The sequence below is a fragment of the Scyliorhinus torazame genome, chromosome 9 (genome assembly GCF_047496885.1).
Source record: "Scyliorhinus torazame isolate Kashiwa2021f chromosome 9, sScyTor2.1, whole genome shotgun sequence".
Classification (NCBI taxonomy): domain Eukaryota; kingdom Metazoa; phylum Chordata; class Chondrichthyes; order Carcharhiniformes; family Scyliorhinidae; genus Scyliorhinus; species Scyliorhinus torazame.
In genome coordinates, this window is record NC_092715.1 from 6,307,957 (window position 1) to 6,334,598 (window position 26,642).

Sequence of the window (26,642 nt, forward strand, 5' to 3'; positions counted from 1 at the left end):
ACAGCAACCGGATTCTCAATATCCAGCAACCGGATTCTCAATACACAGCAACCGGATTCTCAATATACAGCAACCGGATTCTCAATATACAGCAACCGGTGTCTCAATATACAGCAACCGGTGTCTCAATATACAGCAACCGGATTCTCAATATACAGCAACCGGATTCTCAATATACAGCAACCAGTGTCTCAATATACAGCAACCGGATTCTCAATATACAGCAACCGGATTATCAATATACAGCAACCGGATTCTCAATATACAGCAACCGGATTCTCAATATACAGCAACCGGGTTCTCAATATACAGCAACCAGTGTCTCAATATACAGCAACCAGAGGCTCAATATACAGCAACCGGATTCTCAATATACAGCATCCGGTGTCTCAATATACAGCAACCGGATTCTCAATATACAGCAACCGGATTCTCAATATACAGCAACCGGATTCTCAATATACAGCATCCGGTGTCTCAATATACAGCAACCAGATTCTCAATATACAGCAACCGGATTCTCAATATACTGCAACCGGATTCTCAATATACAGCAACCGGATTCTCAATATACAGCAACCAGTGTCTCAATATACAGCAACCAGATTCTCAATATACAGCAACCGGATTCTCTATATACAGCAACCAGTGTCTCAATATACAGCAACCAGTGTCTCAATATACAGCAACCAGTGTCTCAATATACAGCACCCGGATTCTCAATATACAGCAACCGGATCCTCAATATACAGCAACCAGTGTCTCAATATACAGCAACCGGATTCTCAAGATACAGCAACCAGTGTCTCAATATACAGCAACCGGATTCTCAATATACAGCAATCGGATTCTCAATATACAGCAATCGGATTCTCAATATACAGCAACCGGATTCTCAATATACAGCAACCGGATTCTCAATATACAGCAACCAGTGTCTCAATATACAGCAACCGGATTCTCAATATACAGCAATCGGATTCTCAATATACAGCAATCGGATTCTCAATATACAGCAACCGGATTCTCAATATACAGCAACCGGATTCTCAATATACAGCAACCAGTGTCTCAATATACAGCAACCGGATTCTCAATATACAGCAACCGGGTTCTCAATATACAGCAACCGGATTCTCAATATACAGCAACCAGTGTCTCAATATACAGCAACCGGATTCTCAATATACAGCACCCGGATTCTCAATATACAGCAACCGGATTCTCAATATACAGCAACCGGATTCTCAATATACAGCACCCGGATTCTCAATATACAGCAACCGGATTCTCAATATACAGCAACCGGATTCTCAATATACAGCAACCGGATTCCCAATATCCAGCAACCGGATTCTCAATATACAGCAACCGGATTCTCAATATACCGCACCCGGATTCTCAATATACAGCAACCGGATTCCCAATATCCAGCAACCGGATTCTCAATATACAGCAACCGGATTCTCAATATACAGCAACCTGAGGCTCAATATACAGCAACCAGTGTCTCAATATACAGCAACCAGTGTCTCAATATACAGCAACCAGTGTCTCAATATACAGCAACCGGATTCTCAATATACAGCAACCTGAGGCTCAATATACAGCAACCGGATTCTCAATATACAGCAACCGGATTCTCAAGATACAGCAACCGGATTCTCAATATACAGCAACCGGATCCTCAATATACAGCAACCAGTGTCTCAATATACAGCAACCGGATTCTCAATATACAGCAACCGGATTCTCAATATACAGCAATCGGATTCTCAATATACAGCAACCAGATTCTCAATATACAGCTACCAGTGTCTCAATATACAGCAATCGGATTCTCAATATACAGCAACCGGATTCTCAATATACAGCAACCAGATTCTCAATATACAGCTACCAGTGTCTCAATATACAGCTACCAGTGTCTCAATATACAGCAATCGGATTCTCAAGATACAGCAACCGGATTCTCAATATACAGCAACCGGATTCTCAATATACAGCAACCAGTGTCTCAATATACAGCAACCGGATTCTCAATATACAGCAACCGGATTCTCAATATACAGCAACCGGATTCTCAATATACAGCAACCGGATTCTCAATATACAGCAACCGGTGTCTCAATATACAGCAACCGGATTCTCAATCTACAGCAACCGGATTCTCAATATACAGCAACCGGATTCTCAATATACAGCAACCGGATTCTCAATGTACAGCAACCGGATTCTCAATATACAGCAACCAGTGTCTCAATATACAGCAACCGGTGTCTCAATATACAGCAACCGGATTCTCAATATACAGCAACCAGTGTCTCAATATACAGCAATCGGATTATCAATATACAGCAACCAGATTCTCAATATCCAGCAACAGGATTCTCAATATACAGCAACCAGTGTCTCAATATACAGCAACCGGATTCTCAATATACAGCAACCAGAGGCTCAATATACAGCAACCGGATTCTAAATATACAGCAACCAGAGGCTCAATATACAGCAACCGGATTCTCAATATACAGCAACCGGATTCTCAATATACAGCAACCGGGTTCTCAATATACAGCAACCGGATTCTCAATATACAGCAACCGGATTCTCAATATACAGCAACCGGATTCTCAATATACAGCAACCGGTGTCTCAATATACAGCAACCAGTGTCTCAATATACAGCAACCAGTGTCTCAATATACAGCAACCAGAGGCTCAATATACAGCAACCGGATTCTCAATATACAGCAACCGGATTCTCAATATACAGCAACCGGATTCTCAATATACAGCAACCGGATTCTCAATATACAGCAACCAGTGTCTCAATATACAGCAACCAGATGCTCAATATACAGCAACCGGATTCTCAATATACAGCAACCGGATTCTCAATATACAGCAACCGGGTTCTCAATATACAGCAACCGGTGTCTCAATATACAGCAACCAGTGTCTCAATATACAGCAACCAGTGTCTCAATATACAGCAACCAGAGGCTCAATATACAGCAACCGGATTCTCAATATACAGCAACCGGATTCTCAATATACAGCAACCGGGTTCTCAATATACAGCAACCGGATTCTCAATATACAGCAACCGGATTCTCAATATACAGCATCCGGTGTCTCAATATACAGCAACCGGATTCTCAATATACAGCAACCGGATTCTCAATATACAGCATCCGGTGTCTCAATATACAGCAACCGGATTCTCAATATACTGCAACCGGATTCTCAATATACAGCAGCCGGATTCTCAATATACAGCAACCGGTGTCTCAATATACAGCAACCGGATTCTCAATATACAGCAACCGGATTCTCAATATACAGCAACCGGATTCTCAATATACAGCAACCAGTGTCTCAATATACAGCAACCGGATTCTCAATATCCAGCAACCGGATTCTCAATATACAGCAACCGGATTCTCAATATACAGCAACCGGATTCTCAATATACAGCATCCGGTGTCTCAATATACAGCAACCGGTGTCTCAATATACAGCAACCAGTGTCTCAATATACAGCAACCAGTGTCTCAATATACAGCAACCAGAGGCTCAATATACAGCAACCGGATTCTCAATATACAGCAACCGGATTCTCAATATACAGCAACCAGTGTCTCAATATACAGCAACCAGATTCTCAATATACAGCAACCGGATTCTCAATATACTGCAACCGGATTCTCAATATACAGCAACCGGATTCTCAATATACAGCAACCAGTGTCTCAATATACAGCAACCGGATTCTCAATATACAGCAACCAGAGGCTCAATATACAGCAACCGGATTCTAAATATACAGCAACCGGATTCTCAATATACAGCAACCGGATTCTCAATATACAGCAACCGGGTTCTCAATATACAGCAACCGGATTCTCAATATACAGCAACCGGATTCTCAATATACAGCAACCGGATTCTCAATATACAGCAACCGGTGTCTCAATATACAGCAACCAGTGTCTCAATATACAGCAACCAGTGTCTCAATATACAGCAACCAGAGGCTCAATATACAGCAACCGGATTCTCAATATACAGCAACCGGATTCTCAATATACAGCAACCGGATTCTCAATATACAGCAACCGGATTCTCAATATACAGCAACCAGTGTCTCAATATACAGCAACCAGAGGCTCAATATACAGCAACCGGATTCTCAATATACAGCAACCGGATTCTCAATATACAGCAACCGGGTTCTCAATATACAGCAACCGGATTCTCAATATACAGCAACCGGATTCTCAATATACAGCAACCGGTGTCTCAATATACAGCAACCAGTGTCTCAATATACAGCAACCAGTGTCTCAATATACAGCAACCAGAGGCTCAATATACAGCAACCGGATTCTCAATATACAGCAACCGGATTCTCAATATACAGCAACCGGGTTCTCAATATACAGCAACCGGATTCTCAATATACAGCAACCGGATTCTCAATATACAGCATCCGGTGTCTCAATATACAGCAACCGGATTCTCAATATACAGCAACCGGATTCTCAATATACAGCATCCGGTGTCTCAATATACAGCAACCGGATTCTCAATATACTGCAACCGGATTCTCAATATACAGCAACCGGATTCTCAATATACAGCAACCGGTGTCGCAATATACAGCAACCGGATTCTCAATATACAGCAACCGGATTCTCAATATACAGCAACCAGTGTCTCAATATACAGCATCCGGATTCTCAATATACAGCATCCGGATTCTCAATATACAGCAACCGGTGTCTCAATATACAGCAACCGGATTCTCAATATACAGCATCCGGTGTCTCAATATACAGCAACCGGATTCTCAATATACAGCAACCAGTGTCTCAATATACAGCAACCGGATTCTCAATATACAGCAACCAGATTCTCAATATACAGCTACCAGTGTCTCAATATACAGCAACCGGATTCTCTATATACAGCAACCAGTGTCTCAATATACAGCAACCAGTGTCTCAATATACAGCAACCAGTGTCTCAATATACAGCAACCAGATTCTCAATATACAGCTACCAGTGTCTCAATATACTGCAACCAGATTCTCAATATACAGCAACCGGATTCTCAATATACAGCAATCGGATTCTCAATATACAGCAACCGGATTCTCAATATACAGCAACCGGATTCTCAATATACAGCAACCGGATTCTCAATATACAGCAACCGGATTCTCAATATACAGCAACCGGGTTCTCAATATACAGCAATCGGATTCTCAATATACAGCAACCGGATTCTCAATATACAGCAACCAGTGTCTCAATATACAGCAACCAGAGGCTCAATATACAGCAACCGGATTCTAAATATACAGCAACCAGTGTCTCACTTTACAGCAACCGGATTCTCTATATACAGCAACCAGTGTCTCAATATACAGCAACCAGAGGCTCAATATACAGCAACCGGATTCTAAATATACAGCAACCAGTGTCTCAATATACAGCAACCGGATTCTCAATATACAGCAACCGGGTTCTCAATATACAGCAACCGGATTCTCAATATACAGCAACCGGATTCTCAATATACAGCAACCGGTGTCTCAATATACAGCAACCAGTGTCTCAATATACAGCAACCAGTGTCTCAATATACAGCAACCAGAGGCTCAATATACAGCAACCGGATTCTCAATATACAGCAACCGGATTCTCAATATACAGCAACCAGTGTCTCAATATACAGCAACCGGATTCTCAATATCCAGCAACCGGATTCTCAATATACAGCAACCGGATTCTCAATATACAGCAACCGGATTCTCAATATACAGCAACCGGATTCTCAATATACAGCAACCGGTGTCTCAATATACAGCAACCAGTGTCTCAATATACAGCAACCAGTGTCTCAATATACAGCAACCAGAGGCTCAATATACAGCAACCGGATTCTCAATATACAGCAACCGGATTCTCAATATACAGCAACCAGTGTCTCAATATACAGCAACCGGATTCTCAATATCCAGCAACCGGATTCTCAATATACAGCAACCGGATTCTCAATATACAGCAACCGGATTCTCAATATACAGCAACCGGTGTCTCAATATACAGCAACCGGATTCTCAATATACAGCAACCGGATTCTCAATATACAGCAACCAGTGTCTCAATATACAGCAACCGGATTCTCAATATACAGCAACCGGATTATCAATATACAGCAACCGGATTCTCAATATACAGCAACCGGATTCTCAATATACAGCAACCGGGTTCTCAATATACAGCAACCAGTGTCTCAATATACAGCAACCAGAGGCTCAATATACAGCAACCGGATTCTCAATATACAGCATCCGGTGTCTCAATATACAGCAACCGGATTCTCAATATACAGCAACCGGATTCTCAATATACAGCAACCGGATTCTCAATATACAGCATCCGGTGTCTCAATATACAGCAACCAGATTCTCAATATACAGCAACCGGATTCTCAATATACTGCAACCGGATTCTCAATATACAGCAACCGGATTCTCAATATACAGCAACCAGTGTCTCAATATACAGCAACCAGATTCTCAATATACAGCAACCGGATTCTCTATATACAGCAACCAGTGTCTCAATATACAGCAACCAGTGTCTCAATATACAGCAACCAGTGTCTCAATATACAGCACCCGGATTCTCAATATACAGCAACCGGATCCTCAATATACAGCAACCAGTGTCTCAATATACAGCAACCGGATTCTCAAGATACAGCAACCAGTGTCTCAATATACAGCAACCGGATTCTCAATATACAGCAATCGGATTCTCAATATACAGCAATCGGATTCTCAATATACAGCAACCGGATTCTCAATATACAGCAACCGGATTCTCAATATACAGCAACCAGTGTCTCAATATACAGCAACCGGATTCTCAATATACAGCAATCGGATTCTCAATATACAGCAATCGGATTCTCAATATACAGCAACCGGATTCTCAATATACAGCAACCGGATTCTCAATATACAGCAACCAGTGTCTCAATATACAGCAACCGGATTCTCAATATACAGCAACCGGGTTCTCAATATACAGCAACCGGATTCTCAATATACAGCAACCAGTGTCTCAATATACAGCAACCGGATTCTCAATATACAGCACCCGGATTCTCAATATACAGCAACCGGATTCTCAATATACAGCAACCGGATTCTCAATATACAGCACCCGGATTCTCAATATACAGCAACCGGATTCTCAATATACAGCAACCGGATTCTCAATATACAGCAACCGGATTCCCAATATCCAGCAACCGGATTCTCAATATACAGCAACCGGATTCTCAATATACCGCACCCGGATTCTCAATATACAGCAACCGGATTCCCAATATCCAGCAACCGGATTCTCAATATACAGCAACCGGATTCTCAATATACAGCAACCTGAGGCTCAATATACAGCAACCAGTGTCTCAATATACAGCAACCAGTGTCTCAATATACAGCAACCAGTGTCTCAATATACAGCAACCGGATTCTCAATATACAGCAACCTGAGGCTCAATATACAGCAACCGGATTCTCAATATACAGCAACCGGATTCTCAAGATACAGCAACCGGATTCTCAATATACAGCAACCGGATCCTCAATATACAGCAACCAGTGTCTCAATATACAGCAACCGGATTCTCAATATACAGCAACCGGATTCTCAATATACAGCAATCGGATTCTCAATATACAGCAACCAGATTCTCAATATACAGCTACCAGTGTCTCAATATACAGCAATCGGATTCTCAATATACAGCAACCGGATTCTCAATATACAGCAACCAGATTCTCAATATACAGCTACCAGTGTCTCAATATACAGCTACCAGTGTCTCAATATACAGCAATCGGATTCTCAAGATACAGCAACCGGATTCTCAATATACAGCAACCGGATTCTCAATATACAGCAACCAGTGTCTCAATATACAGCAACCGGATTCTCAATATACAGCAACCGGATTCTCAATATACAGCAACCGGATTCTCAATATACAGCAACCGGATTCTCAATATACAGCAACCGGTGTCTCAATATACAGCAACCGGATTCTCAATCTACAGCAACCGGATTCTCAATATACAGCAACCGGATTCTCAATATACAGCAACCGGATTCTCAATGTACAGCAACCGGATTCTCAATATACAGCAACCAGTGTCTCAATATACAGCAACCGGTGTCTCAATATACAGCAACCGGATTCTCAATATACAGCAACCAGTGTCTCAATATACAGCAATCGGATTATCAATATACAGCAACCAGATTCTCAATATCCAGCAACAGGATTCTCAATATACAGCAACCAGTGTCTCAATATACAGCAACCGGATTCTCAATATACAGCAACCAGAGGCTCAATATACAGCAACCGGATTCTAAATATACAGCAACCAGAGGCTCAATATACAGCAACCGGATTCTCAATATACAGCAACCGGATTCTCAATATACAGCAACCGGGTTCTCAATATACAGCAACCGGATTCTCAATATACAGCAACCGGATTCTCAATATACAGCAACCGGATTCTCAATATACAGCAACCGGTGTCTCAATATACAGCAACCAGTGTCTCAATATACAGCAACCAGTGTCTCAATATACAGCAACCAGAGGCTCAATATACAGCAACCGGATTCTCAATATACAGCAACCGGATTCTCAATATACAGCAACCGGATTCTCAATATACAGCAACCGGATTCTCAATATACAGCAACCAGTGTCTCAATATACAGCAACCAGATGCTCAATATACAGCAACCGGATTCTCAATATACAGCAACCGGATTCTCAATATACAGCAACCGGGTTCTCAATATACAGCAACCGGTGTCTCAATATACAGCAACCAGTGTCTCAATATACAGCAACCAGTGTCTCAATATACAGCAACCAGAGGCTCAATATACAGCAACCGGATTCTCAATATACAGCAACCGGATTCTCAATATACAGCAACCGGGTTCTCAATATACAGCAACCGGATTCTCAATATACAGCAACCGGATTCTCAATATACAGCATCCGGTGTCTCAATATACAGCAACCGGATTCTCAATATACAGCAACCGGATTCTCAATATACAGCATCCGGTGTCTCAATATACAGCAACCGGATTCTCAATATACTGCAACCGGATTCTCAATATACAGCAACCGGATTCTCAATATACAGCAACCGGTGTCTCAATATACAGCAACCGGATTCTCAATATACAGCAACCGGATTCTCAATATACAGCAACCGGATTCTCAATATACAGCAACCAGTGTCTCAATATACAGCAACCGGATTCTCAATATCCAGCAACCGGATTCTCAATATACAGCAACCGGATTCTCAATATACAGCAACCGGATTCTCAATATACAGCATCCGGTGTCTCAATATACAGCAACCGGTGTCTCAATATACAGCAACCTGTGTCTCAATATACAGCAACCAGTGTCTCAATATACAGCAACCAGAGGCTCAATATACAGCAACCGGATTCTCAATATACAGCAACCGGATTCTCAATATACAGCAACCAGTGTCTCAATATACAGCAACCAGATTCTCAATATACAGCAACCGGATTCTCAATATACTGCAACCGGATTCTCAATATACAGCAACCGGATTCTCAATATACAGCAACCAGTGTCTCAATATACAGCAACCAGATTCTCAATATACAGCAACCGGATTCTCAATATACAGCAATCGGATTCTCAATATACAGCAACCGGATTCTCAATATACAGCAACCGGATTCTCAATATACAGCAACCGGATTCTCAATATACAGCAACCGGGTTCTCAATATACAGCAATCGGATTCTCAATATACAGCAACCGGATTCTCAATATACAGCAACCAGTGTCTCAATATACAGCAACCAGAGGCTCAATATACAGCAACCGGATTCTAAATATACAGCAACCAGTGTCTCACTTTACAGCAACCGGATTCTCTATATACAGCAACCAGTGTCTCAATATACAGCAACCAGAGGCTCAATATACAGCAACCGGATTCTAAATATACAGCAACCAGTGTCTCAATATACAGCAACCGGATTCTCAATATACAGCAACCGGGTTCTCAATATACAGCAACCGGATTCTCAATATACAGCAACCGGTGTCTCAATATACAGCAACCAGTGTCTCAATATACAGCAACCAGTGTCTCAATATACAGCAACCAGAGGCTCAATATACAGCAACCGGATTCTCAATATACAGCAACCGGATTCTCAATATACAGCAACCAGTGTCTCAATATACAGCAACCGGATTCTCAATATCCAGCAACCGGATTCTCAATATACAGCAACCGGATTCTCAATATACAGCAACCGGATTCTCAATATACAGCAACCGGTGTCTCAATATACAGCAACCAGTGTCTCAATATACAGCAACCAGTGTCTCAATATACAGCAACCAGAGGCTCAATATACAGCAACCGGATTCTCAATATACAGCAACCGGATTCTCAATATACAGCAACCAGTGTCTCAATATACAGCAACCGGATTCTCAATATCCAGCAACCGGATTCTCAATATACAGCAACCGGATTCTCAATATACAGCAACCGGATTCTCAATATACAGCAACCGGTGTCTCAATATACAGCAACCGGTGTCTCAATATACAGCAACCGGATTCTCAATATACAGCAACCGGATTCTCAATATACAGCAACCAGTGTCTCAATATACAGCAACCGGATTCTCAATATACAGCAACCGGATTATCAATATACAGCAACCGGATTCTCAATATACAGCAACCGGGTTCTCAATATACAGCAACCAGTGTCTCAATATACAGCAACCAGAGGCTCAATATACAGCAACCGGATTCTCAATATACAGCATCCGGATTCTCAATATACAGCAACCGGATTCTCAATATACAGCAACCGGATTCTCAATATACAGCAATCGGATTCTCAATATACAGCAACCGGATTCTCAATATACAGCAACCAGTGTCTCAATATACAGCAACCAGAGGCTCAATATACAGCAACCGGATTCTAAATATACAGCAACCAGTGTCTCACTTTACAGCAACCGGATTCTCTATATACAGCAACCAGTGTCTCAATATACAGCAACCAGAGGCTCAATATACAGCAACCGGATTCTAAATATACAGCAACCAGTGTCTCAATATACAGCAACCGGATTCTCAATATACAGCAACCGGGTTCTCAATATACAGCAACCGGATTCTCAATATACAGCAACCGGATTCTCAATATACAGCAACCGGTGTCTCAATATACAGCAACCAGTGTCTCAATATACAGCAACCAGTGTCTCAATATACAGCAACCAGAGGCTCAATATACAGCAACCGGATTCTCAATATACAGCAACCGGATTCTCAATATACAGCAACCAGTGTCTCAATATACAGCAACCGGATTCTCAATATCCAGCAACCGGATTCTCAATATACAGCAACCGGATTCTCAATATACAGCAACCGGATTCTCAATATACAGCAACCGGATTCTCAATATACAGCAACCGGTGTCTCAATATACAGCAACCGGATTCTCTATATACAGCAACCAGTGTCTCAATATACAGCAACCAGTGTCTCAATATACAGCAACCAGTGTCTCAATATACAGCAACCAGTGTCTCAATATACAGCAACCAGTGTCTCAATATACAGCAATCGGATTATCAATATACAGCAACCGGATTCTCAATATACAGCAACCAGAGGCTCAATATACAGCAACCAGTGTCTCAATATACAGCAACTGGATTCTCAATATACAGGAACCGGATTCTCAATATACAGCAACCGGATTCTCAATATACAGCAACCAGTGTCTCAATATACAGCAACCGGATTCTCAATATACAGCAGCCAGTGTCTCAATATACAGCAGCCAGTGTCTCAATATACAGCACCCAGTGTCTCAATATACAGCACCCAGTGTCTCAATATACAGCAACCGGATTCTCAATATACAGCAACCAGATTCTCAATATCCAGCAACCGGATTCTCAATATACAGCAATCGGATTCTCAATATACAGCAACCAGTGTCTCAATATACAGCACCCAGTGTCTCAATATACAGCACCCGGATTCTCAATATACAGCAACCGGATTCTCAATATACAGCAACCAGTGTCTCCATATACAGCAGCCAGTGTCTCAATATACAGCAGCCAGTGTCTCAATATACAGCAGCCAGTATCTCAATATACAGCAACCGGATTCTCAATATACAGCAACCAGATTCTCAATATCCAGCAACCGGATTCTCAATATACAGCAATCGGATTCTCAATATACAGCAACCAGTGTCTCAATATACAGCAACCGGATTCTCAATATACAGCAACCGGATACTCAATATACAGCAACCGGATTCTCAATATACAGCAACCAGTGTCTCAATATACAGCAACCGGATTCTCAATATACAGCAACCGGATTCTCAATATACAGCAACCGGTGTCTCAATATACAGCAACCGGATTCTCAATATACAGCAACCAGTGTCTCAATATACAGCAACCGGATTCTCAATATACAGCATCCGGATTCTCAATATACAGCAACCGGATTCTCAATATACAGCAACCGGATTCTCAATATACAGCAACCGGATTCTCAATATACAGCAATCGGATTCTCAATATACAGCAATCGGATTCTCTATATACAGCAACCGGATTCTCAATATACAGCAACCGGATTCTCAATATACTGCAACCAGTGTCTCAATATACAGCAACCGGATTCTCACTATACAGCAACCGGATTCTCAATATACAGCAACCGGATTCTCACTATACAGCAACCGGATTCTCAATATACAGCAACCGGATTCTCAATATACAGCAACCAGTGTCTCAATATACAGCAACCGGATTCTCACTATACAGCAACCGGATTCTCAATATACAGCAACCGGGTTCTCAATATACAGCAACCAGTGTCTCAATATACAGCAACCGGATTCTCAATATACAGCAAATGGTGTCACAACCGGCAGTCACATGTACAATAATCAGCAGTCACATGTACAGTAACCAGCAGTCACATGTACAGTAACTGTCAGTCACGTATGGAAATTGGCAGCCACATGTACAATAACCAGCAGTCACATGTGAAAATTAAAATCGCTTATTGTCACAAGCAGACTTCAAATGAAGTTACTGTGAAAAGCCGCTAGTCGCCACATTCCGGCACCTGTTCGGGGAGGCTGGTACAGGAATTGAACCGTGCTGCTGGCCTGCCTTGGTCTGCTTACAAAGCCAGAGATTTAGCCCTGTGCTAGGCGGAGTTAGTAACTGTCTGTCACATGTACAGTAACCTGCAGTCACATGTGCAGCAATCAGCTGACACATGTACAGTCATCGGCGGTCGCGTGTACAGTAACTGTCCGTCACATGTACAGCAATCAACAGTCACATGTACAGCAATCAACAGTCACATGTACAGTAAACAGCAGTCACGTACAGCAATCATCAGACACATGTACAGCAATCAACAGTCACATGTACAGCAATCAGCAGACACATGTACAGTCATCGGCGGTCGCGTGTACAGTAACTGTCCGTCACATGTACAGTAAACAGCAGTCACATGTACAGCAATCAGTACGTGTACAGTAGCCGGCAGCCACGTGTACAGTAACCGGCAGCCACGTGTACAGTAACCGGCAGCCACATGTACAGTAGCCGGCAGCCACATGTACAGTAGCCGGCAGTCACACGTACAGTAACTGGCAGTCACGTGTACAGTAGCCGGCAGTCGCGTGTACAGTAACCGGCAGCCACATGTACAGTAGCCGGCAGTCTCACGTACAGTAACCGGCAGTCACACGTACAGTAACCGGCAGTCACGTGTACAGTAGCCGGCAGCCACGTGTACAGTAGCCGGCAGTCGCGTGTACAGTAGCCGGCAGCCGCGTGTACAGTAGCCGGCAGTCGCGTGTACAGTAACCGGCAGCCACATGTACAGTAGCCGGCAGTCACACGTACAGTATCCGGCAGCCACGTGTACAGTAACCGGCAGTCACGTGTACAGTATCCGGCAGCCACGTGTACAGTAACCGGCAGTCACGTGTACAGTAGCCGGCGGTCACGTGTACAGTAGCCGGCGGTCACGTGTACAGTAGCCGGCGGTCACGCGTACAGTAGCCGGCGGTCACGCGTACAGTAGCCGGCGGTCACGCATACAGTAGCCGGCGGTCACGCGTACAGTAGCCGGCGGTCACGCGTACAGTAGCCGGCGGTCACGCGTACAGTAGCCGGCAGTCACGCGTACAGTAGCCGGCAGTCACGCGTACAGTAGCCGGCAGTCACGCGTACAGTAACTGGCAGTCGGAACTTGGCTCTAAGCTTCTGCTCGGCGATTCTGCGTTGCCGCGCGTCCTGAAGGCCGCCTTGGAGAACGCTTACCCGGAGATCAGAGGCTGAATGCCCTTGACTGCTGAAGTGTTCCCCGACTGGAAGGGAACATTCCTGCCTGGTGATTGTTGCGCGATGTCCGTTCATCCGTTGTCGCAGCGCCTGCATGGTCTCGCCAACGTACCACGCTTCGGGACATCCTTTCTTGCAGCGTATGAGGTAGACAACGTTGGCCGAGTCTCACGAGTACGTACCGCGTACCTGGTGGGTGGTGTTCTCACGTGTAATGGTGGTATCCATGTTGATGATCTGGCACGTCTTGCAGAGATTGCCATGGCAGGGTTGTGTGGTGTCGTGGTCACTGTTCTGAAGGCTGGGTAGTTTGGGTAGCCAAGTTCCGCACACATGAGTGCGGCCTCAACCGGGACCTGGGATTCATGTCGCATTACATTCATCCCCCACCATCTGGCCTGCAAAATCCTACCAACTGTCCTGGCTTGAGACAATTCACACCTCTTTAACCTGGGGTTACCCCATCTCTGGATCTGTAAAGACTTAATTACCTGCAGATGCTCGCTTTCAAAGCAGCCTTGCAACTTTGACTTTGTCTATATATATGTTTCTGGAACCTACCTCTTCATTCTGTTATGGGAGAGGCATTTTCAGATCCCCAAAATGTATCATGGAGTTCAACCAACCTCCCCCTTTAATGTATTTGTTGCTTTTCCGAGCACACGGCTTGTTCCCTAGGAGTGGGATTACAATTATGGACACGTGGGTTTTTAAACACAAAACAATGTTTATTCCATGAACTCAACTTAACATCTTAAATAAACATTGGATCTCTTAACACCCCTTACTTCACAGATAACCCCGAAAATAATATAACACTAAATAATCCTTCAGTTATTCCTTGCAACATCCATGAGACTTAACACCTTTAAACAGAAACACATCAGGTTAAAGGCGTCACTATTATGAGTTTAAATCACCCAACTGATCCAGAGATAGTCTTTCATGGCAGAGATCACAGCAGATCCAGCTCCCTGCAAAACACAGACACACCCAAGCTCTTTTCCTCCAAACTGAAACTTCAAAATGGCTGAACTGAGCTCGGCTCCACCCACCCTCTGACATCACTGTTTTCTTAAAGGTACATTGCTTAAACATCCATTTCTAAAAGGTACTCTCACATGACAATTCACCTGAGGAAGGAGCAGCGCTCCGAAAGCTAGTGTTTGAAACAAACCTGTTGGACTTTAACCTGGTGTTGTAAAACTTCTTACTGTGCTCACCCCAGTCCAACGCCGGCATCATGACTGAGGAAGACTGTGGGCAGATAGTCTGGACTGTCAACGAATTGGGAATATGATTTTCATGGTTCTATTTGTGTCCAGGGAGGATTACCAAGAGTATTTGCAGCTGCGTCCTGACCACAAGCAGGAGTTTGTGTCGCAGTGGCAGGGTGATTATAATTCCATTTCTGAAGATCTGCGACTGGATGAAGATGTGAAAGCAGAGCTGCTGCTGCGGCTTTATGTAAGTGTGGGCCCCACCCCGCGCTGGGTCTTAGTCCCCAATACGTACACCACCCACCCACCAGAGCTCGGAGCCAGTGCGAGCTCCCACCCCCCTCCCCCACTGGGGACTCTGTGCCAGTGCGAGCTCCCCATCCTCCCACTGGGAACTCTGTGCCAGTGCGAGCTCCCACCCCCCATCCCCCACTGGGGACTCTTGCCAGTGCGAGCTCCCCATCCTCCCACTGGGAACTCTGTGCCAGTGCAAGCTCCCACCCCCCTCCCCCACTGGGGACTCTGTGCCAGTGCGAGCTCCCCATCCTCCCACTGGGAACTCTGTGCCAGTGCGAGCTCCCCACCCCCCACTGGGGACTCTGTGCCAGTGCGAGCTCCCCATCCTCCCACTGGGAACTCTGTGCCAGTGCAAGCTCCCACCCCCTCCCCCACTGGGGACTCTGTGCCAGTGTGAGCTCCCCATCCTCCCACTGGGGACTCTGTGCCAGTGCGAGCTCCCCATCCCCCACCTCCCACTGCGGACTCTGTGCCAGTGCGAGCTCCCCACCCCCCACTGGGAACTCTGTGCCAGTGCAAGCTCCCCACCCCCCACCTCCCACTGGGGACTCTGTGCCAGTGCGAGCTCCCAACCCCCTCCCCCACTGGGAACTCTGTGCCAGTGCAAGCTCCCCACCCCCCACCTCCCACTGGGAACTCTGTGCCAGTGCGAGCTTCCCACCCCCCAACCTACACTGGGGACTCTGTGCCAGTGTGAGCTCCTCATCCTCACACTGGGAACTCTGTGCCAGTGCGAGCTCCCTACCCCCCACTGGGAACTCTGTGCCAGTGCGAGCTCCCCATCCCCCACTGGGAACTCTGTGCCAGTGTGAGCTCCCCACCCCCCATCCCCCACTGGGACTCTGTGCCAGTGCGAGCTCCCCACCCTCCCACTGGGAACACTGTGCCAGTGCGAGCTCCCCATCCCCCCACTGGGGACTCTGCCAGTGTGAGCCTCCCAACCCCCATACCCCACTGGGACTCTGTGCCAGTGTGAGCTCCCCATCCTCCCACTGGGAACTCTGTGCCAGTGCGAGCTCCCCATCCTCCCACTGGGAACTCTGTGCCAGTGCGAGCTCTCGATCCTCCCACTGGGAACCCTGTGCCAGTGCGAGCTCCCCATCCTCCCACTGGGAACTCTGTGCCAGTGCACGCTCCCCACCTCCCTCCCCCCACTGGGGACTCTGTGCCAGTGCGAGCTCCCCACCCCCCCCAACCTCCACTGGGAACTCTGTGCCAGTGCGAGCTCCCCATCTCCCACTGGGGACTCTGTGCCAGTGCGAGCTCCCACCCCCCATACCCCACTGCGGACTCTGTGCCAGTGCGAGCTCCCCACCCCCCACTGGGGACTCTGTGCCAGTGCGAGCTCCCCATCCTCCCAACCGCCACTGGGAACTCTGTGCCAGTGTGAGCTCCCAACCCCCCACTGGGGACTCTGTGCCAGTGCGAGCTCCCCATCCTCCCAACCGCCACTGGGAACTCTGTGCCAGTGTGAGCTCCCAACCCCCCACTGGGGACTCTGTGCCAGTGCGAGCTCCCCACCCCCCACTGGGGACTCTGTGCCAGTGCGAGCTCCCCATCCTCCCACTGGGAACACTGTGCCAGTGCGAGCTCCCCATCCTCCCACTGGGAACACTGTGCCAGTGCGAGCTCCCCACCCCCCACTGGGGACTCTGTGCCAGTGCGAGCTCCCCACCCCCCACTGGGGACTCTGTGCCAGTGCGATCTCCCCACCCCCCACTGGGGACTCTGTGCCAGTGCGAGCTCCCCACCCCCCCCAACTTCCACTGGGAACTCTGTGCCAGTGTGAGCTCCCCACCCCCCACTAGGAACACTGTGCCAGTGCAAGCTCCCCACCCCCCCCCCAACCTCCACTGGGAACTCTGTGCCAGTGCGAGCTCCCCACCCCCCATCCCCCACTGGGAACACTGTGCCAGTGTGAGCTCCCCATCCTCCCACTGGGAACACAGTGCCAGTGCGAGCTCCCCACCCCCCACTGGGGACTCTGTGCCAGTGCGAGCCCCCCACCTCCCACTGGGGACGCTGTGCCAGTGTGAGCTCCCCACCTCCCCACTGGGGACTCTGTGCCAGTGCGAGCTCCCCACCCCCCCCCCCCAACCTCCACTGGGAACTCTGTGCCAGTGCGAGCTCCCCACCCCCCAACCTCCACTGGGAACTCTGTGCCAGTGCGAGCTCCCCACCCCCCCAACCTTCACTGGGAACTCTGTGCCAGTGTGAGCTCCCCATCCTCCCACTGGGGAATCTGTGCCAGTGCGAGCTCCCCATCCTCCCACTGGGGACTCTGTGCCAGTGCGAGCTCCCCATCCTCCCACTGGGAACTCTGTGCCAGTGCGAGCTCCCACCCCCCGTCCCCCACTGGGGACTCTGTGCCAGTGCGAGCTCCCCATCCTCCCACTGGGGACTCTGTGCCAGTGCGAGCTCCCCACCCCCCACTGGGAACTCTGTGCCAGTGCGAGCTCCCCATCCCCCACCTCCCACTGCGGACTCTGTGCCAGTGCGAGCTCCCCACCCCCCACTGGGAACTCTGTGCCAGTATGAGCTCCCCACCCCCCACCTCCCACTGGGAACTCTGTGCCAGTGCAAGCTCCCCACCCCCCACCTCCCACTGGGGACTCTGTGCCAGTGCGAGCTCCCAACCCCCTCCCCCACTGGGAACTCTGTGCCAGTGTGAGCTCCCCATCCTCCCACTGGGAACTCTGTGCCAGTGCAAGCTTCCCACCCCCCCAACCTACACTGGGGACTCTGTGCCAGTGTGAGCTCCCCATCCTCCCACTGGGAACTCTGTGCCAGTGCGAGCTCCCTACCCCCCAGTGGGAACTCTGTGCCAGTGTGAGCTCCCTACCCCCCACTGGGAACTCTGTGCTAGTGCGAGCTCCCCATCCCCCACTGGGAACTCTGTGCCAGTGTGAGCTCCCCACCCTCCCACTGGGAACACTGTGCCAGTGCGAGCTCCCCATCCCCCTCCCCCCACTGGGAACTCTGTGCCAGTGCGAGCTCCACCCCCCACCCCCCACTGGGAACTCTGTGCTAGTGCGAGCTCCCCATCCCCCACTGGGAACTCTGTGCCAGTGTGAGCCTCCCACCCCCCATACCCCACTGGGACTCTGTGCCAGTGTGAGCTCCCCATCCTCCCACTGGGAACTCTGTGCCAGTGCGAGCTCCCCATCCTCCCACTGGGAACTCTGTGCCAGTGCGAGCTCTCGATCCTCCCACTGGGAACTCTGTGCCAGTGCGAGCTCCCCATCCTCCCACTGGGAACTCTGTGCCAGTGCAAGCTCCCCACCTCCCTCCCCCCACTGGGGACTCTGTGCCAGTGCGAGCTCCCCATCTCCCACTGGGGACTTTGTGCCAGTGCGAGCTCCCCACCCCCCACTGGGGACTCTGTGCCAGTGCGAGCTCCCCATCCTCCCAACCGCCACTGGGAACTCTGTGCCAGTGTGAGCTCCCCACCCCCCACTGGGGACTCTGTGCCAGTGCGAGCTCCCCACCCCCCCAACTTCCACTGGGAACTCTGTGCCAGTGTGAGCTCCCCATCCTCCCACTGGGAACACTGTGCCAGTGCGAGCTCCCCACCCCCCACTGGTGACTCTGTGCCAGTGCGAGCTCCCCATCCTCCCACTGGGAACACTGTGCCAGTGCGAGCTCCCCATCCTCCCACTGGGAACACTGTGCCAGTGCGAGCTCCCCACCCCCCACTGGGGACTCTGTGCCAGTGCGAGCTCCCCACCCCCCACTGGGGACTCTGTGCCAGTGCGAGCTCCCCACCCCCCACTGGGGACTCTGTGCCAGTGCGAGCTCCCCAGCCCCCCCCAACTTCCACTAGGAACTCTGTGCCAGTGTGAGCTCCCCACCCCCCACTAGGAACACTGTGCCAGTGCAAGCTCCCCACCCCCCCCAACCTCCACTGGGAACTCTGTGCCAGTGCGAGCTCCCCACCCCCCCAACTTCCACTGGGAACTCTGTGCCAGTGTGAGCTCCCCATCCTCCCACTGGGAACACTGTGCCAGTGCGAGCTCCCCACCCCCCACTGGGGACTCTGTGCCAGTGCGAGCTCCCCATCCTCCCACTGGGAACACTGTGCCAGTGCGAGCTCCCCATCCTCCCACTGGGAACACTGTGCCAGTGCGAGCTCCCCACCCCCCACTGGGGACTCTGTGCCAGTGCGAGCTCCCCACCCCCCACTGGGGACTCTGTGCCAGTGCGAGCTCCCCACCCCCCACTGGGGACTCTGTGCCAGTGCGAGCTCCCCAGCCCCCCCCAACTTCCACTAGGAACTCTGTGCCAGTGTGAGCTCCCCACCCCCCACTAGGAACACTGTGCCAGTGCAAGCTCCCCACCCCCCCAACCTCCACTGGGAACTCTGTGCCAGTGCGAGCTCCCCACCCCCCATCCCCCACTGGGAACACTGTGCCAGTGTGAGCTCCCCATCCTCCCACTGGGAACACAGTGCCAGTGCGAGCTCCCCACCCCCCACTGGGGACTCTGTGCCAGTGTGAGCTCCCCAGCCCCCCACTGGGGACTCTGTGCCAGTGCGAGCTCCCCACCCCCCCCCCAACCTCCACTGGGAACTCTGTGCCAGTGCGAGCTCCCCACCCCCCAACCTCCACTGGGAACTCTGTGCCAGTGCGAGCTCCCCACCCCCCCAACCTTCACTGGGAACTCTGTGCCAGTGTGAGCTCCCCATCCTCCCACTGGGAACACTGTGCCAGTGCGAGCTCCCCACCCCCCACTGGGGACTCTGTGCCAGTGCGAGCTCCCCATCCTCCCACTGGGAACACTGTGCCAGTGCGAGCTCCCCATCCTCCCACTGGGAACACTGTGCCAGTGCGAGCTCCCCACCCACCACTGGGGACTCTGTGCCAGTGCGAGCTCCCCACCCCCCACTGGGGACTCTGTGCCAGTGCGAGCTCCCCACCCCCCACTGGGGACTCTGTGCCAGTGCGAGCTCCCCAGCCCCCCCCAACTTCCACTGGGAACTCTGTGCCAGTGTGAGCTCCCCACCCCCCACTAGGAACACTGTGCCAGTGCAAGCTCCCCACCCCCCCCAACCTCCACTGGGAACTCTGTGCCAGTGCGAGCTCCCCACCCCCCATCCCCCACTGGGAACACTGTGCCAGTGTGAGCTCCCCATCCTCCCACTGGGAACACAGTGCCAGTGCGAGCTCCCCACCCCCCACTGGGGACTCTGTGCCAGTGCGAGCACCCCACCTCCCACTGGGGACTCTGTGCCAGTGTGAGCTCCCCAGCCCCCCACTGGGGACTCTGTGCCAGTGCGAGCTCCCCACCCCCCCCACAACCTCCACTGGGAACTCTGTGCCAGTGCGAGCTCCCCACCCCCCAACCTCCACTGGGAACTCTGTGCCAGTGCGAGCTCCCCACCCCCCCAACCTTCACTGGGAACTCTGTGCCAGGCGAGCTCCCCACCCCCCAACCTCCACTGGGGACTCTGTGCCAGTGCGAGCTCCCCACCCCCCACTGGGAACTCAGTGCCAGTGCGAGCTCCCCACCCCCCAACCTCCAATGGGGACTCTGTGCCAGTGCGAGCTCCCCACCCCCCACTGGGGACTCTGTGCCAGTGCGAGCTCCCTACCCCCCAATGGGAACCCTGTGCTAGTGCGAGCTCCCCACCCCCCACTGGGAACTCTGTGCCAGTGTGAGCTCCCCACCCCCCCCCATCCCCCACTGGGACTCTGTGCCAGTGCGAGCTCCCCACCCTCCCACTGGGGACTCTGTGCCAGTGCGAGCTCCCCATCCCCCTCCCCCCACTGGGGACTCTGTGCCAGTGTGAGCTCCCCACCCCCCATACCCCACTGGGACTCTGTGCCAGTGCGAGCTCCCCATCCTCCCACTGGGAACTCTGTGCCAGTGCGAGCTCTCGATCCTCCCACTGGGAACTCTGTGCCAGTGCGAGCTCCCCATCCTCCCACTGGGAACTCTGTGCCAGTGCAAGCCTCCCATCCCCCTCCCCCCACTGGGGACTCTGTGCCAGTGCGAGCTCCCCACCCCCCCCAACCTCCACTGGGAACTCTGTGCCAGTGCGAGCTCCCACCCCCCATACCCCACTGGGGACTCTGTGCCAGTGCGAGCTTCCCACCCGCCACTGGGGACTCTGTGCCAGTGCGAGCTCCCCATCCTCCCAACCTCCACTGGGAACTCTGTGCCAGTGTGAGCTCCCCACCCCCCACTGGGGACTCTGTGCCAGTGCGAGCTCCCCACCCCCCACTGGGGACTCTGTGCCAGTGCGAGCTCCCCATCCTCCCACTGGGAACACTGTGCCAGTGCGAGCTCCCCATCCTCCCACTGGGAACACTGTGCCAGTGCGAGCTCCCCACCCCCCACTGGGGGCTCTGTGCCAGTGCGTGCTCCCCACCCCCCACTGGGGACTCTGTGCCAGTGCGAGCTCCCCACCCCCCACTGGGGACTCTGTGCCAGTGCGAGCTCCCCACCCCCCACTGGGGACTCTGTGCCAGTGCGAGCTCCCCACCCCCCCAACTTCCACTGGGAACTCTGTGCCAGTGTGAGCTCCCCACCCCCCACTAGGAACACTGTGCCAGTGCGAGCTCCCCACCCCCCCCCCCAACCTCCACTGGGAACTCTGTGCCAGTGCGAGCTCCCCACCCCCCATCCCCCACTGGGAACACTGTGCCAGTGTGAGCTCCCCATCCTCCCACTGGGAACACAGTGCCAGTGCGATCTCCCCACCCCCCACTGGGGACTCTGTGCCAGTGCGAGCCCCCCACCTCCCACTGGGGACTCTGTGCCAGTGCGAGCTCCCCACCCCCCCACTGGGGACTCTGTGCCAGTGCGAGCTCCCCACCCCCCCCCAACCTCCACTGGGAACTCTGTGCCAGTGCGAGCTCCCCACCCCCCCAACCTCCACTGGGAACTCTGTGCCAGTGCGAGCTCCCCACCCCCCCCCAACCTTCACTGGGAACTCTGTGCCAGGCGAGCTCCCCACCCCCCAACCTCCACTGGGAACTCTGTGCCAGTGTGAGCTCCCCACCCTCCCACTGGGAACACTGTGCCAGTGCGAGCTCCCCATCCCCCTCCCCCCACTGGGGACTCTGTGCCAGTGTGAGCCTCCCACCCCCCATACCCCACTGGGACTCTGTGCCAGTGTGAGCTCCCCATCCTCCCACTGGGAACTCTGTGCCAGTGCGAGCTCCCCATCCTCCCACTGGGAACTCTGTGCCAGTGCGAGCTCTCGATCCTCCCACTGGGAACTCTGTGCCAGTGCGAGCTCCCCATCCTCCCACTGGGAACTCTGTGCCAGTGCAAGCTCCCCACCTCCCTCCCCCCACTGGGGACTCTGTGCCAGTGCGAGCTCCCCATCTCCCACTGGGGACTTTGTGCCAGTGCGAGCTCCCCACCCCCCACTGGGGACTCTGTGCCAGTGCGAGCTCCCCATCCTCCCAACCGCCACTGGGAACTCTGTGCCAGTGTGAGCTCCCCACCCCCCACTGGGGACTCTGTGCCAGTGCGAGCTCCCCACCCCCCCAACTTCCACTGGGAACTCTGTGCCAGTGTGAGCTCCCCATCCTCCCACTGGGAACACTGTGCCAGTGCGAGCTCCCCACCCCCCACTGGTGACTCTGTGCCAGTGCGAGCTCCCCATCCTCCCACTGGGAACACTGTGCCAGTGCGAGCTCCCCATCCTCCCACTGGGAACACTGTGCCAGTGCGAGCTCCCCACCCCCCACTGGGGACTCTGTGCCAGTGCGAGCTCCCCACCCCCCACTGGGGACTCTGTGCCAGTGCGAGCTCCCCACCCCCCACTGGGGACTCTGTGCCAGTGCGAGCTCCCCAGCCCCCCCCAACTTCCACTAGGAACTCTGTGCCAGTGTGAGATCCCCACCCCCCACTAGGAACACTGTGCCAGTGCAAGCTCCCCACCCCCCCCAACCTCCACTGGGAACTCTGTGCCAGTGCGAGCTCCCCACCCCCCCAACTTCCACTGGGAACTCTGTGCCAGTGTGAGCTCCCCATCCTCCCACTGGGAACACTGTGCCAGTGCGAGCTCCCCACCCCCCACTGGGGACTCTGTGCCAGTGCGAGCTCCCCATCCTCCCACTGGGAACACTGTGCCAGTGCGAGCTCCCCATCCTCCCACTGGGAACACTGTGCCAGTGCGAGCTCCCCACCCCCCACTGGGGACTCTGTGCCAGTGCGAGCTCCCCACCCCCCACTGGGGACTCTGTGCCAGTGCGAGCTCCCCACCCCCCACTGGGGACTCTGTGCCAGTGCGAGCTCCCCAGCCCCCCCCAACTTCCACTAGGAACTCTGTGCCAGTGTGAGCTCCCCACCCCCCACTAGGAACACTGTGCCAGTGCAAGCTCCCCACCCCCCCAACCTCCACTGGGGACTCTGTGCCAGTGCGAGCACCCCACCTCCCACTGGGGACTCTGTGCCAGTGTGAGCTCCCCAGCCCCCCACTGGGGACTCTGTGCCAGTGCGAGCTCCCCACCCCCCCCCAACCTCCACTGGGAACTCTGTGCCAGTGCGAGCTCCCCACCCCCCAACCTCCACTGGGAACTCTGTGCCAGTGCGAGCTCCCCACCCCCCCAACCTTCACTGGGAACTCTGTGCCAGTGTGAGCTCCCCATCCTCCCACTGGGAACACTGTGCCAGTGCGAGCTCCCCACCCCCCACTGGGGACTCTGTGCCAGTGCGAGCTCCCCATCCTCCCACTGGGAACACTGTGCCAGTGCGAGCTCCCCATCCTCCCACTGGGAACACTGTGCCAGTGCGAGCTCCCCACCCACCACTGGGGACTCTGTGCCAGTGCGAGCTCCCCACCCCCCACTGGGGACTCTGTGCCAGTGCGAGCTCCCCACCCCCCACTGGGGACTCTGTGCCAGTGCGAGCTCCCCAGCCCCCCCCAACTTCCACTGGGAACTCTGTGCCAGTGTGAGCTCCCCACCCCCCACTAGGAACACTGTGCCAGTGCAAGCTCCCCACCCCCCCCAACCTCCACTGGGAACTCTGTGCCAGTGCGAGCTCCCCACCCCCCATCCCCCACTGGGAACACTGTGCCAGTGTGAGCTCCCCATCCTCCCACTGGGAACACAGTGCCAGTGCGAGCTCCCCACCCCCCACTGGGGACTCTGTGCCAGTGCGAGCACCCCACCTCCCACTGGGGACTCTGTGCCAGTGTGAGCTCCCCAGCCCCCCACTGGGGACTCTGTGCCAGTGCGAGCTCCCCACCCCCCCCACAACCTCCACTGGGAACTCTGTGCCAGTGCGAGCTCCCCACCCCCCAACCTCCACTGGGAACTCTGTGCCAGTGCGAGCTCCCCACCCCCCCAACCTTCACTGGGAACTCTGTGCCAGGCGAGCTCCCCACCCCCCAACCTCCACTGGGGACTCTGTGCCAGTGCGAGCTCCCCACCCCCCACTGGGAACTCAGTGCCAGTGCGAGCTCCCCACCCCCCAACCTCCAATGGGGACTCTGTGCCAGTGCGAGCTCCCCACCCCCCACTGGGGACTCTGTGCCAGTGCGAGCTCCCTACCCCCCAATGGGAACCCTGTGCTAGTGCGAGCTCCCCACCCCCCACTGGGAACTCTGTGCCAGTGTGAGCTCCCCACCCCCCCCCCATCCCCCACTGGGACTCTGTGCCAGTGCGAGCTCCCCACCCTCCCACTGGGGACTCTGTGCCAGTGCGAGCTCCCCATCCCCCTCCCCCCACTGGGGACTCTGTGCCAGTGTGAGCTCCCCACCCCCCATACCCCACTGGGACTCTGTGCCAGTGCGAGCTCCCCATCCTCCCACTGGGAACTCTGTGCCAGTGCGAGCTCTCGATCCTCCCACTGGGAACTCTGTGCCAGTGCGAGCTCCCCATCCTCCCACTGGGAACTCTGTGCCAGTGCAAGCCTCCCATCCCCCTCCCCCCACTGGGGACTCTGTGCCAGTGCGAGCTCCCCACCCCCCCCAACCTCCACTGGGAACTCTGTGCCAGTGCGAGCTCCCACCCCCCATACCCCACTGGGGACTCTGTGCCAGTGCGAGCTTCCCACCCGCCACTGGGGACTCTGTGCCAGTGCGAGCTCCCCATCCTCCCAACCTCCACTGGGAACTCTGTGCCAGTGTGAGCTCCCCACCCCCCACTGGGGACTCTGTGCCAGTGCGAGCTCCCCACCCCCCACTGGGGACTCTGTGCCAGTGCGAGCTCCCCATCCTCCCACTGGGAACACTGTGCCAGTGCGAGCTCCCCATCCTCCCACTGGGAACACTGTGCCAGTGCGAGCTCCCCACCCCCCACTGGGGGCTCTGTGCCAGTGCGTGCTCCCCACCCCCCACTGGGGACTCTGTGCCAGTGCGAGCTCCCCACCCCCCACTGGGGACTCTGTGCCAGTGCGAGCTCCCCACCCCCCACTGGGGACTCTGTGCCAGTGCGAGCTCCCCACCCCCCCAACTTCCACTGGGAACTCTGTGCCAGTGTGAGCTCCCCACCCCCCACTAGGAACACTGTGCCAGTGCGAGCTCCCCACCCCCCCCCCCCCAACCTCCACTGGGAACTCTGTGCCAGTGCGAGCTCCCCACCCCCCATCCCCCACTGGGAACACTGTGCCAGTGTGAG

At 52.7% G+C, this 26,642-nt stretch overlaps 1 protein-coding gene across 3 annotated transcripts in view; it reads left to right on the forward strand.

The window, feature by feature from the left end:
• spef2 (sperm flagellar 2) overlaps window positions 1–26,642 on the forward strand; it is a 941,194-nt gene that overhangs the window by 513,925 nt on the left and 400,627 nt on the right. For all 3 annotated transcript variants that reach the window (XM_072515585.1, XM_072515587.1, XM_072515586.1), the window contains exon 23: window positions 15,874–16,015. In XM_072515585.1, the coding sequence (XP_072371686.1) occupies window positions 15,874–16,015 (142 nt within the window). The remainder of the gene's footprint in view (window positions 1–15,873; window positions 16,016–26,642) is intronic.